General features: G+C 31.1%; 5 protein-coding genes and 1 long non-coding RNA gene across 14 annotated transcripts; 4 read left to right on the top strand and 2 right to left on the bottom strand.

The window, feature by feature from the left end:
* Positions 1-213: 213 nt before the first annotated feature.
* Positions 214-5046, top strand: LOC100120576 (1,5-anhydro-D-fructose reductase-like). Of its 5 annotated transcripts, none has more exons than XM_032597674.1 (13): positions 214-387; positions 527-664; positions 1123-1290; positions 1702-1818; positions 2270-2629; positions 2712-2860; positions 2940-3491; positions 3668-3835; positions 3908-4024; positions 4113-4307; positions 4382-4579; positions 4651-4799; positions 4871-5046. In XM_032597674.1, the coding sequence occupies exons 7-13, from the start codon at positions 3423-3425 to the stop codon at positions 4911-4913; spliced, it is 939 nt and encodes a 312-aa protein (XP_032453565.1). In that variant the 5' UTR covers positions 214-387; positions 527-664; positions 1123-1290; positions 1702-1818; positions 2270-2629; positions 2712-2860; positions 2940-3422; the 3' UTR covers positions 4914-5046. The 5 variants fall into 5 exon arrangements, with proteins under 5 accessions (XP_032453565.1, XP_001603938.2, XP_001604204.2 ...); XM_001604154.6 differs by having other exon boundaries at positions 215-387; positions 509-664; XM_001603888.5 differs by lacking the exons at positions 3668-3835; positions 3908-4024; positions 4113-4307; ... (1 more) ...; positions 4651-4799; positions 4871-5046 and having other exon boundaries at positions 2940-3122.
* Positions 5047-6256: 1210 nt separating this feature from the next.
* On the top strand, positions 6257-7004 carry LOC100678521 (1,5-anhydro-D-fructose reductase). Its single transcript, XM_032597271.1, has 5 exons — positions 6257-6264; positions 6341-6380; positions 6466-6663; positions 6736-6884; positions 6962-7004. The coding sequence occupies exons 1-5, from the start codon at positions 6257-6259 to the stop codon at positions 7002-7004; spliced, it is 438 nt and encodes a 145-aa protein (XP_032453162.1).
* LOC100678482 (1,5-anhydro-D-fructose reductase) lies at positions 6736-9232 on the top strand. Its single transcript, XM_003425316.5, has 8 exons — positions 6736-6884; positions 6962-7432; positions 7838-8005; positions 8078-8194; positions 8274-8468; positions 8568-8765; positions 8847-8995; positions 9071-9232. Exons 2-8 carry the CDS (start codon positions 7364-7366, stop codon positions 9111-9113), a joined length of 939 nt encoding a protein of 312 aa, XP_003425364.1. The 5' UTR covers positions 6736-6884; positions 6962-7363; the 3' UTR covers positions 9114-9232.
* A 369-nt stretch (positions 9233-9601) lies between these two features.
* LOC100120551 (aldo-keto reductase AKR2E4) lies at positions 9602-11609 on the top strand. Its single transcript, XM_001604134.5, has 7 exons — positions 9602-9846; positions 10201-10368; positions 10462-10578; positions 10662-10838; positions 10926-11123; positions 11228-11376; positions 11451-11609. Exons 1-7 carry the CDS (start codon positions 9778-9780, stop codon positions 11491-11493), a joined length of 921 nt encoding a protein of 306 aa, XP_001604184.2. The 5' UTR covers positions 9602-9777; the 3' UTR covers positions 11494-11609.
* On the bottom strand, positions 9691-10279 carry LOC107981375. Its single transcript, XR_001729376.3, has 2 exons — positions 9944-10279; positions 9691-9865 (listed from the first exon to the last, which is right to left on the bottom strand). It is a non-coding gene; the product is annotated as an uncharacterized LOC107981375 (long non-coding RNA).
* On the bottom strand, positions 11228-13438 carry LOC103315393. Of its 5 annotated transcripts, none has more exons than XM_016987108.3 (5): positions 12911-13425; positions 12685-12773; positions 12495-12570; positions 11984-12143; positions 11228-11914 (listed from the first exon to the last, which is right to left on the bottom strand). In XM_016987108.3, the coding sequence occupies exons 1-5, from the start codon at positions 12997-12999 to the stop codon at positions 11876-11878; spliced, it is 453 nt and encodes a 150-aa protein (XP_016842597.1). In that variant the 5' UTR covers positions 13000-13425; the 3' UTR covers positions 11228-11875. The 5 variants fall into 5 exon arrangements, 4 of the variants coding, with proteins under 4 accessions (XP_016842597.1, XP_031778671.1, XP_016842599.1 ...); XM_031922811.2 differs by having other exon boundaries at positions 11228-11931; positions 12008-12143; XM_016987110.3 differs by having other exon boundaries at positions 11228-12123; positions 12911-13438.
* Between the last annotated feature and the right edge of the window lie 24 nt (positions 13439-13462).

Genomic DNA, 13462 nt, shown 5'->3' with positions numbered 1-13462 from the left:
TAATGTTAAAATAAAATTAAATGATACAACGAAATAAGTGTATTTAACATTTTTTGATGTATAATAACAAGAATACATTCTTTAGCACTATTTTACGCTTCTTATAATGATATTACCTTTTATCTATAACTAATAACATGCCTCTGCAGCGTTATCCAAGCTAACGTCAGTCATCGAATCGGTCGCTGATAAACAAGATACCTACCTTAACAGCACTTGTAGAATGTCCGCACATCCGTCAAGGCTAGCTGAAATAATTGCGCAGAATTTAGCTCGCACATAACATTCGTGGTTATGAGATATTTTGGAAGTTTTTCGAAGTTTCAGTAACTGGCATAATAACGTGATACCGCGCATCAATATTTTGTTATCCATGTGTTTGAAAAGGTATATTTTAATTTTATTTTATCTTGTTTAGCAAACGTAAACATGCAATCTCTTATTTCGCTGGATCTGACCGGTGAACATGACATTTAATAAGCAGATACTGATAAAAATATTACGAAAGGCTTATCATCCCCGCTAGGGTTTTATCAACATTGGACGTAACAGCGAACGCCAGAGTTCTGCACTTTCCTGCACGATGTCGCCGAAGGTAGACGAAATCACTCTTAGCGATGGAAATAAGGTTCCCGTTCTGGGACTTGGTACCTGGCAAGGGGGCGTAAGTATAACTATTTCAGCGGAAAAATACAATTTCAAAAAATCGTGTACCATACAAATTTAATTTTAAATTATTTTTTTTAAATATTAAATTTATTGATAACTGATCCAATTATAAACCACTTATAGACACATAACATTTTTTTATTTTTATTAAATAACTATTGTTGTAAGTGGATCGTGTGTTTTGATCTATATTAACCTTTAAAGTTAAAAAATTATTTATATTTTTAATCTCTTATAGCCATTAAACGGTCTATAAAATAATATGTTTTCGTAAAGATTATTGATAAATATTGCAAAATATACTGACATAATAATTTCTACTTACGTTAGTTGGAAACTTCGGACGAAAGGCTGAACGAAACATATTCAGACGAGGAAAAAATTAAATACAAAGTTTAATTAAACATTCATAAATCTATCCATGTTCTGAATAGTTTATTTTTGATTCAATAGAATGATCCGGACGAAGTCGAAAATGCTGTCAAATTGGCCATCGATGCAGGATACAGGCACTTCGACTGTGCATCATTTTATGGCAACGAAGCCGAAATCGGTAAAGCTATACAAGAAAAAATTGACCAAGGTGTTGTAAAGAGGGAAGATCTTTTTGTTGTTACAAAGGTGATAGAAAATAACTGCTCATCGAAGTATAATTTTCCTAACTCGAGCATGAAATGAACCCTTTTTCATGTCAGAAAGTAGCATAGAAAATCGTGAATTTCGAGTGTGGTCTCCCTCTCGGCCGGGGAAGAAAAATTGTGGAGCGGGGAGAACATTTTTTTCTCCCCGCTGAAGCGACTGAGCCGATTGAGAATCGAGATGTACATGGGTGCTAGTATTTTAACTTAACAAACTGAAAATATAAACATTTTTAACTACATTGTGCACGACCCGAAATGCACGATTACCTACACTACTTTCATGCATAAAAAAGGGTCGGAATCGAGGGTGCCGAAATCGCTTATTTTCCCCCGTTGTACTATTTGATAAATATTCCCATACCAACTCAAACTTTTTTTTTACTTTTGACAGGTATGGAATGACGAGCGTAAGCAAGAGCTAGTAGTTGCGGCTTGTAAGAGATCTTTAAAAAAGCTAGGACTAGGCTACATTGATTTGTATCTTGTTCACTGGCCATTTTCATATCCTGTAAGTAAGATGTACCGCGATATTTTCCTGTTACGTCCATATCTGCATGTCATATAACACTATCAGTTGATAATGATATTTTATAACTCATTATGCTAGAGCCCTTGGTAAATATTCCTAGATAAATCACTTCACGGTATTATACTGTATCTTCGTCAGTTATAGTTTAATTTTTTTTCTTTTTCAATGTCAGTTTCGAGTTCTCAAACATATCATATTAAAATGTGATATTACTATAATAAAATTGCATTATGTTATCAGTTAATACTTAATTAATTAAGTATACGTAACAATTACAACTTTCATTTATCCAGAAGATTTTATACCAATACATTGTACTTCCTACTTACAATGCAGTTACTCTCGTATGACGTAGTCGTAGTCATGTACTTTGAACCCTTCAATTGCAGACCGACAGCAGACGCAGCTCTAATAAATTCTTTTTTTTCAGGATGAAGTCGATTACATCGAGACGTGGCGTGGCATGGAGGAGTGCATTAAACTCGGCTTGACACGCAGTATCGGCGTGAGCAATTTCAATTCTCAGCAGTTGACGAGGCTATTGGAATCAGCCAGCATCAAGCCAGTTATGAACCAGATCGAGTTGCATATAAACCTTAACCAGAAGAAGCTCCGCGAGTTCTGCGCCAGTAAGTCAATAGCCGTCACTGGCTATAGTCCCTTTGGTGCTCCCGGACGCAACAACGTATTTCAGCCGGCTGGTGCGGACATCAGTCTCCAATCACCTGTTATAACGGGAATCGCCAAAAAGTACAATAAAACCAATGCGCAGATTGTATTACGATACGTGGTAAGTAAGATGGACAGTTGATTCTCTTTCTCGTAAGTTTCCAAGCAGTCTCGGATAAATTTAGAATTGCATAAACTTTCAGATTGACATCGGAGCTATTCCAATTCCCAAATCGAGTTCAGAAAAGCGCATTAAAGAAAATATCGATATTTTCGATTTTAAATTAACGCCAGAGGAAATAGCAGCAATAGATAAACTTGATTGCGGCTTTAGAACTTGTTCTGCTATAGAGTAAGTAAATAATTTACGACGCTAGGTATAGTATGCTTGTATAATAATTTTTAATTGTGTTTATTTCTTTGTTTCTCAGGCACAAAGATTGCAAAGAATATCCGTTCAATATCGAATTTTAAAAAATATTATACATCAACTAATTTTTATACGTATCTACTTTGCCTGTATAAAGTTGCACAAGTATTTACAGTTAACTTTATGAAATAACTATTGTAAACATTAAACTAACATCAAATAAATAGACTTATACTCAAATATATTTTCGCGCATGACCTATCTTCTTTATACACATACGCTATTTCTATTTTCGTAAATGAGTCAAATAATAATAGGCACAATTTCAAAAAGAAGTATATAGAATTTAAAAAAATGTTATATGGCAGTAATGGTTTGATACTACTAACTCTATATTATTAATGTTGATAAATAGCAGCTCCTAGACCGGTTTTAACATTGATTGTGTAATATTGTTTATGTAAGAGTTTTGGTATTGGCAATATCTACCTAACGCACCTCTGCCGAGCGCAACTTAGTAGCAAAAGCTCGTCCCGAAGTCAACATGCCGGTGCCCACAGTTACTTTTAACGATGGATACAAAATGCCTATGATTGGCCTCGGCACTTTTTTGGTAAATCTTATCAAAATACTGTATCAATACTCATGCTAAAATTAACATTTTATGTGCATTTTCGTAAAATTAAGTTCAACTATACTTAGCTTTCTAACTCTATCAAAATGTCGACATTGAACTCGTGCCAAAAATAAATTGTACTGTAGATGTGCTTCTTGAAAATTGATTTCTAGTCCAAACCTGGAGAAGTAGCCGAAGCTGTAAAGTATGCAATCGAAGTGGGTTATCGTCACGTTGATACAGCATTCTTCTATGAAAATGAAAAAGAGATTGGCAGTGCGATCCGCGAAAAGATAAACGATGGAACGATTAAAAGAGAAGACATTTTTGTAACTACCAAGGTCAGTCAATGCGTTTTCGTATGTCACTACTATAATTTTCGAATCCTCGGTTCAATGGATTTATTTTTATAGCTTTGGTGTAATAGTCATAAAGAAGATGAAGTTGTGCCCGCATGCAAAAAATCACTGGAAAACTTAGGTTTTGATTACATAGATCTCTTTCTCGTTCATTGGCCATTCGCTTTCAAGGTAACGCAATATGAATAAATTCAATCATTTATTTTGTAACCACTCCAAATTTTCGTTTAATCAATGCACTTATTAATTAACGATCCAGTCTGGAGATGCACTAACACCAAGAGATGCTGCTGGGAAAATTGAGTTTTCTGACACTGACTATCTTGAAACGTGGAAAGGAATGGAAGAATGTAAACGCCAAGGACTTGCACGTAGTATAGGTCTTAGTAACTTCAATTCTGAACAAATAGCTAGGTTGTTATCATCAGCTAAAATCAAGCCTGTTAATAATCAAGTATGTCCTAGTTGGTATATTTTTAAATATTATAATAATAATATTTGTTTTTTTTTAATGTAAATTGGTTTTAGGTAGAGGTGACAATGAATTTAAACCAAAAACCTTTGATAGAATTTTGCAAGAAACATGAAATAACAGTCACAGGATTTTCACCGCTTGGCAGGCCTGGAAATCGACACGGTATACAAAATTTATGGGATGAGCCACAAATACAAAAACTCGCACAGAAATATAAGAAAACTCCAGCCAATATAGCATGTAGATTTATCGTGAGTATTTTAATCTCCAAATCAGGTCATATAGGTTATCAAATAAATTGTTGGTAACTTTGGTGTTCCAGCATCAACTAGGCGTCACCCCAATACCTAAATCAGTAACTAAATCACGAATTAAGGAGAATTTGGATATTTTTGACTTCAGTCTAACTCCTGAAGAAGTGAGTACTATTGAAAAAATGGGAAGTGGCGCAAGAGTAGCACCATTTGAAGAGTAAGTATGATCACTTCCAACGTTATAATGTCAAGTTAAAATTTATTAAAATTTTAAACTTTTTATTTCAGGGCAAAAGAGGCCAAATATTATCCATTTTCTATTCCGTTCTAATCAGTAATACATAAAGACACCCACTTATTTAAAAGCGACCAATCACCAGTCTCAATAAAATTATTTTTTACAAATATATTGCTTGTACTTTATTAAATCAGATAAGGAAATAAAGAACATAACAAATATTTGATATTACTGTATCGTACGTATATTTAATATAAATTTTAAGATAAAATATTGGTTACTTTTGAAAACATACACAAAATAATGTTGAGTAAATGATTTTTTTTTTATTGTTCATAACAAAATTGTTTTAAAATTGGGCATGTAACTATGCAAGATGTGTGTGTGCGCGCGCACAAATGGAAGAAAATTTTCGGCATCCATACATAACCTTTGAATGATGGTACAGAACTTAATCAGACGATTTGTTTTGGAAATAATTTGTAAAAATTGATTAAAGATTTTTAAACATTATTTTTTGTATGAATGAGGTATTAAATAGACTGTATCTTATAAGTGGATAGCAAAATTTATACTTTCAATAACATTGTAAATTAATATGTCTCAAACTACTGTCACTTTAAATGATGGCTATACGATGCCAGTGCTTGGGCTTGGAACTGCTCGCGTAAGTATATATGTATATTATTAACTAATAACCCAAATCAAAAAAATCTTCTCTAAAAGAGTTAATTAAATTTAGAATACAAGGTGAATAATTAGTCATAAATTAGCATTTCAATATAAATCAAAGTAAGAATAGTAACTAAGAAAGACATAGCTGTATTTTATTATAAACATAATATTTTTTTTATTTTTATTATTACTTATATAGGCTAAGTCAAAAGAGCTAGAAGAAGCCGTAAAATATGCAATTGACATAGGTTATCGTCACATAGACACTGCATACCTTTATGATAATGAAAAATATATCGGCAATGCTATTCGAGAGAAAATCAAAGACGGAACAGTGAAAAGAGAAGATTTATTTGTAACGACAAAGGTGAATATGCCTTGAATACGTCTATGGTTTGATAAATTAAAAATAAATAATTTATATTAGAAGATAGTTTCATGCTTTTATTATACCTATATACTGTTACAGTTATCATATTATGCTCATAAAGAAAGTGAAGTTGTCCCTGCGTGTAAACAATCTTTAAATGATCTTGGCCTAGATTATATAGATCTTTACCTCATTCATTGGCCAATAGCACTTAAAGTAATCTGATACAGTTTATTTTTATAAATTAATACCTATTCTTTTGTATTTTAAACGGTCGCTTAATATAATATCTTTTCACTTTATACACCCTATTAAATTAGAAAAGCACTGATTTCAAATCATACACCGATCGAGGAACAAGAATCGTTGCCGATATTGATTATCTTGAAACATGGAAAGGTATGGAAACATGCAAACATTTGGGACTTGCCCATAGCATTGGGGTTTCTAATTTCAATTCTGAACAAATAAAAAGGTTAATATCGACCGCACAAGTAAAACCGGCAAATAATCAAGTACGTAAACCACTAAAATAATTTGTTCAATGACCTAGAACTAGAATGATTTATACATGATATAATACGTGTACATACATTAAAGGTTGAGGTATCTTTAAATTTAAATCAAAAAGCATTGATTAAATTTTGCAAAGAACACAATATCGCTGTGACGGGCTATTCTCCATTTGGCAATCCTGGTAATAGCAGAGGTTTGGATAATTTATGGAATACTACTGTGATTCAAGAGCTATCTTGTAAATACAATAAAACACCTGCGCAGGTGACATTGCGTTTTATAGTAAGTATACGAAAGAATGTGCAACATTTTTCATTAACAAGTTTACGTTCATATATAATAGAAAAATTTCAGTTACAAATGGGCTCAGCAATAATATCCAAATCTGTTACAAAATCACGAATAAAAGAAAATATTGAAATCTTTGATTTTAATCTAACATTAAGTGAAACGTCGAAAATTCAAGCACTAGAAACGGGAAATCGGTTAATAACATACGAAAGGTAAGTATGATTATTATTTTGCATTATAGTCACAGATTTATTGTTTAAAGGTAAAATAATTTTTTATATATTTTTAGTGCTAGAAATGATAAATTTTATCCCTTCAACATACCATACTAAGTTACTCTTTTTTACAATTGCATGATCGATATCGTTATTTTTACTTTATACATCGAGAATTATACTATTTTATTATTGAATAAAATTATAAATCCTTTTTATATACGTTTTTTATTTAAAATCTAAGATAAGTTGAACAATATATAACTAAAGACCATTATAACATATTAGCCAAATTAGAAAGAGAACTAGTTAAATCAATTTAAACGCTAAATGTCAGTGAAAATTTGCGGTCGTTAAGTCGTTACTGTATTCTCATGTAAACAAGTTGATGTATGTATATAAATAGTACCGGTATACTGGAAATTCTATCGCTGTAATACTTCCATCAGTTAGCAACGTGATTTAAAGCAGTAAACATGGCTGTACCTACCTGGACTTTCAACGATGGAAATAAAATTCCAGCAATTGGACTTGGAACATATTTGGTTAGCATGACAATATTTTAGAGATCAATTTTGTCGTAATAATATTGTTGCAATTTTTATACTCAGACGCACCTTGACATTAACTAATTTCATTTTTACTTGATATCTCAAATGTTCTAACCTAATTTGTCATGGACATGAAAAGAAAGATCAAATCTGTATTTTTCTCAGTAATTTTATGCAAAGATACCTACTTTATCATTCGTGGAACTAATCGTTTAACGAAAATAAGTAGGATACCCATTACTATTTACGCGCGAATTTCGAAAAAATATAATAGATTCTATCAGTAAAAAAATAAAGAAAACTTTTTAAATTATTCTGTTAAATTACATTATTTTTAATAACATGTTAATGCTTCGAATTGTACTACTAAAATATATTTTTTTTATTTTTTAAATTCAGTCCAAGCCAGGGGAAGTAGAAATAGCTGTAAAGTATGCTATTGATATAGGCTATCGACACATTGATACCGCATCATTTTATGACAATGAAAAAGAAGTTGGCGATGCTATTCGAGAAAAAATTGAGGAAGGAGTAATTAAGAGAGAAGATATTTTCGTCACAACAAAAGTGAGTTTATTAACTTAGTTTGAGTAATTTGTAAATTCATTTGAGATAAATGACTTTTAATTGTTTTTATAGCTTTGGAGTAATACCCATAAAGAAGATCAAGTCGTTCCAACATGTAAAAAGTCGTTGGCAAATCTTGGATTAGAGTATGTTGATCTCTATCTTATTCACTGGCCATTTGCATTTAAAGTATACATTAATTATTACTAAATACCATAGCTAAGTTTCTCGTTTTAAAAAAAAGGTTATTCACTCACCTTTTTTGTAGGAAGGCGATGAACTTTTACCAAAAGATGCCTCAGGAAAATTATTACTTTCTGACACTGATTATCTAGAAACATGGAAAGGAATGGAGGAATGCAAACGTCAAGGTCTTGCGCGAAGTATTGGCGTCAGTAATTTCAATTCAGAGCAAATTACAAGATTGCTTGAAGCAGCTAAAATTAAACCAGTTAATAATCAGGTATTGTGAAGTATATAATGTAACAAATTTCTTTTTTTAACAACTAACTTTTAAACACATGCATTGAATTTATTTTAACGATTGCGGATAAAATTACAGGTCGAGGTATCGCTGAAATTGAACCAAAAGGCTTTAATTGAGTTTTGTAAAAAACACGATATTACAGTTACTGGATATTCGCCATTGGGAAGACCAGGAAATCGCTATGGAATAACAAATGCATGGGATGATCCTATAATCCAAGAACTTGTAAAAAAATATGGAAAAACACCTGCACAAATTGCATGCAGATTTGTGGTTAGTACCCTGGTTCAATATTTTAAATTGGTCATATAACAATTAAAAACAATAAATAATAATTTAATATACTTCAAATAGTCACAATTGGGTGCAATACCAATACCAAAATCAGTGACCAAATCACGTATTAAGGAAAATTTTGAAATCTTTGATTTCTCGCTAACCGATGAAGAAATTAATTCTATACAATCAATTGCAACGGGAGAAAGAGTTGCCCCAATGGAAGAGTAAGTTTGTTATCATAATAAAAATAAAAATTGTTTGATTTTGTATAAAATTAAAATATATTTTTTGTTCAATAGCGCTAAAGAGTCAAAGTACTACCCATTCAACATTCCGTTTTAAATTTGATAGAAAAAACATTGATGAATCGAATACGCCTTTTAATACAAATATTATTTATATAAATGTATGATGAAATTAATGCAAAAATATAAGTAATAAATATATAATTTTAAAGTATATGCACTAAGTGATCTGAGTATTCTTAAAATTGGATTGTATACATAATCATTTATGAAATATTGCAAAAGGGAAATTTTCAGTAACTTTAGAAATTAATTTTTCAAAATTATACCTTTCTAATATTTAGAACTTAAAATTTTATCTTTAATTATAAATCAATCGTAATTTTCTCCTCTCAAATCTTTATTTTTCAAAATTCGTACCCTCACCCCTAATTAAAATTCAAAAACAAAATCACGAATATTAGAAGTTACCTTTATAAGCGGTATAACTTGTTAGATTCGGTATGACTTATTAGTATTATATCACGTTATATATTATCCTGGTCTTATATTTCTCGTAAGTAACCGTTCTATATAGTCATCATTCATGATTGTATTATCTATATATACAAAATGTTTTACAAAATCAAATTAGTGATGGGATATATTGAATAAACTGAGACGAACGACGATGCTTATCTTTGGGGCGTTACCGTGCTCCTTGGTTTATTTGAAGTATTTGTATTCCAGTATCAAGTATCTCGTTATATATTTGTCATAAAATGACAGTGCCAACAATTTTTATGAATAATGGCTATACAATGCCATCCTTCGGTTTTGGAACATATTCCGTAAGTGTCTATAAGAAATCTACATTTGGAATTAGAGTTATTAATAATGTTTAGATTTACGATTCATCACTTTTAGAAAGAATTTGTCTTTCCTAACCTTGCTTCCATTTTTCTTATTTATTTGTTTCTGAAGTATGTTACTTTTATAGCGTTCCACAACAAAAATCAGCATATATAATAAAACTGTCTTTTATATATTATTTAAATATTTAACAATTAGTAGTTGGCTTGTGGAAAAAGATTGGTGATGATGAGGATGTATTTATTGAGTATACTTAGTATTATTACCCCGAATTCAATACTTAATATATTTTTCGCTTTGTTAAATAACTAAGCACGGAATATAATTTTTAGCTTAAAGGCAAAGAAGGAGAGAAAGTTATAAAACATGCTATTGAACTTGGATATAGACTCATTGATACAGCTTTGTTGTATGATAATGAGAAGACAGTAGGCAATGCTGTACGTGAAAAAATTAAAGACGGAACTGTGAAAAGGGAAAACCTTTTCATCACAACAAAGGTTGGTAGGTTTATTAAAAAACAGTAATTTAGTTACATGTTTTAAGTAAATATTTCATATTCTATTTACTATGATGAGTACAACTTGTTTTAGTTAGGGAATAAATTTCATCGTGCTGATCAGGTTGTTTTTAGCTGTGAACAGTCCTTGCAAAATCTTGGACTTGATTACGTAGATCTTTTTTTAATGCACAGTCCGATTTCGCTGGAGGTACACAAATATAATAATTCCTTGATTCCATTCCATTTATAAATTTAATCTACTAAAGACTAAAAGCTTTTATTAATTTCTAGGAAACAGATGATCCAACGAAAATTGTACCTTCCAATATTGATTATGTAGAAACTTGGAAAGGCATGGAGGAATGCAAAAAACGAGGTCTCGCGCGTACTATTGGAATAAGTAATTTCAATTCAGAACAAATCGCTAGACTGATGTCCGCAGCAACAATCAAACCTGTTAATAATCAGGTATATGCTAAATTGATTGTCGTTAGTTGTGTGCATTCATTAGCAATTTTATACGTTTTGCAAATTTAATTGTTGCATCCTTAACAGGTTGAAGTAAACTTAAATTTACCCCAAAAACCAATGACAGAATTTTGTAAAAAACACAATATTAGTGTTACGGGTTATTCACCTCTTGGGAAGCCGGGAAAGCGACCACATATAAAAAATCTATGGTTAGATCCAATCGTGCTGGAATTGTCCCAAAAATATGCGAAAACACCAGCTCAAATTTCATTACGATTTGTTGTGAGTATGCTACAAATATATATATATATATATATATATATATATATATATATATGCACGAGTGTTTTAATGCAATGCTTAGTACAATGTTGTTATAAATACAGGTTCAAATGGGGGTCATTCCCATACCTATGTCGGATAAATTATCACATATTAAGGAAAATCTTGAAATTTTCGACTTTAGTTTAACAGATGAAGAGATGAGTAGGCTTCAAAATATTGGGACTGGTGCAAGAGTAGTACCACTCGATAAGTAAGTTTAATTAAAAAAATAATATATTATACTTGTTTTATATGAATCAAACATCTTTTTCTGTATTGTTATAGATACAAGGACGCGAAATACTACCCGTTCAATATTCCTTTTTGAAAATTTACGCCTGAGCATGCATATATATTACACATACAATATTACATATTACAATTTTGTTGTTTTTGAATAAATAAAATATATTAATCAATAAAATGTTATCTTTTACAAAAAGATAGTCTGCATTTAATTGCTTTTATACCTCATTATTTTATTTTTGAATTAAAAGATTTTAACAAATCTGAATGTTAAGTGTCATCGGCTTCTCTTAGCCGGGATTTCGAGCTGGTGATAATGCCCAAACTAGCAAATGTGGGCGGCTAACCATAATTGTCCTTCGCTCCAACCAATAAAGCTTCATTTATACAGCATTGCACACTTCCACACAATCCTACTTGAATCCTCGCGATCTTTCCCTTGCTTCTATTTGCAGATGACTCGCTCAAGAGTTCACGGAATATTTCAGCCCCAGCCTCTGGAACTTTCCATCGTTTGATTCTATTAAAGTGGATCCCTTATGTGTATGTATTCTCCCATTAAGAGTACATACAAAACATACGACCATAATACTTGCTTCGATTAGGGGCTGTGTCGTGCAGAAGATTCTCTTCTGCGAGTGATCTTTTCCTTCCGTTCTCAAAAAAATCTGCCTTGCACTGCATTTATTTGGTCGATGAATGTTATACTTTCCTATATATAGTAATGAGTAACTAAACATAGAATGTGTTATTTATGGTATTATTTATTTGTGTAAAAAAATACCGTGTTAACAAAATTCGCAAAATCTTTTCTTTATTTTATTTTGCATGCAACTAACAATTTTCCATTAACAACGCAATAAAATGAATGAACGATACAACAATTGAACATTTATGCAATCTTATTAAATCATCATACGACTAAGATAACGCGCTTACGTCTAATTTTATCAGTATAACTTATGAATGCGTACTTTATGCACAGAGCATTAGAGATAAGTAATAAGTCGCTATTCATGCATGCCTTAAATGGCAATAAAAGTATAATGTCTCTATATAAAACCTTAATTAATTCAATGTTACCTTTCTTTTGGCGGTATGAAACATATGGAAAGTAAAAAAAAGTTATTTGACTTGTTGGACAAATTTGTCTGTATCACTAAAATGAATTAATTTAATTGAGAACACACACACATTATAAAAATAATAAAATAATGTTTCATAAATATGAAATGTCAATTGTGGGTATATGTGTGTGCACACAAATGCGTACCTTTTATATTGATTTCAATAAATAATGCTTGTCCAATGTCCATTATTCGCAATTTATTGATAGTAAGTATATTATTCGTGCAATCTTTCCTGTAAATTTGCATAATCATATTGTAAAACACATAATTAATATATTAAGTATTATAAATTCTAGAAAGAAGTAAACATAAGCAAATTAAATCTTGTGTAGGTATTAGAAGACTCTAGAAACGCTCCATATAACGTACGTATATATGAGTTGCACTGAACTCAAACTGTAGCAACCGTCGGTGTATTTTTCCACTATGATGGGTACAGTTCCCCATCCGGTAAGCATTGTTATCCCCTATCTGTTTTTAACAAGACTAAAACTATAGTAAACTGCACCTCTTTTAAATATACAAAAAATGCCTATCCGATTGTATTACAGTAATTATGCTTCATCGATGCATCCATTTGGAATCTTTTAAATTTTTATATTTTGTAAATGATAAAAAATACTTTTTACTAACCGCAAACAATGTTTGATATCGCGCAAAGAAACAAGGTTTTTCATTTATTCACGATCAACAATGTATAAATTTGTAAGAGACGTTTTTAAAGTCAATTATAAAAAATTGCAACATATCAAAGAGAATTGCGTAAAATATGACACGGTGAGCTAATGAGTCAACAGATTGGACAAATAATTGACTTTATAACTGCATGAAATTCTCATAATGATAATCACGTAATTAAGTTTTCCGGCTTCTTTGAGTGCTTCAGAGAAAGAGTCATCAATGCCTCGTCGACGGAGAATT

The sequence above is a fragment of the Nasonia vitripennis genome, chromosome 2 (genome assembly GCF_009193385.2).
Source record: "Nasonia vitripennis strain AsymCx chromosome 2, Nvit_psr_1.1, whole genome shotgun sequence".
NCBI lineage: Eukaryota > Metazoa > Arthropoda > Insecta > Hymenoptera > Pteromalidae > Nasonia > Nasonia vitripennis.
The sequence above is the reverse complement of the archived record's forward strand: the minus strand, read 5'-3'. Positions and strand labels throughout refer to the sequence as shown.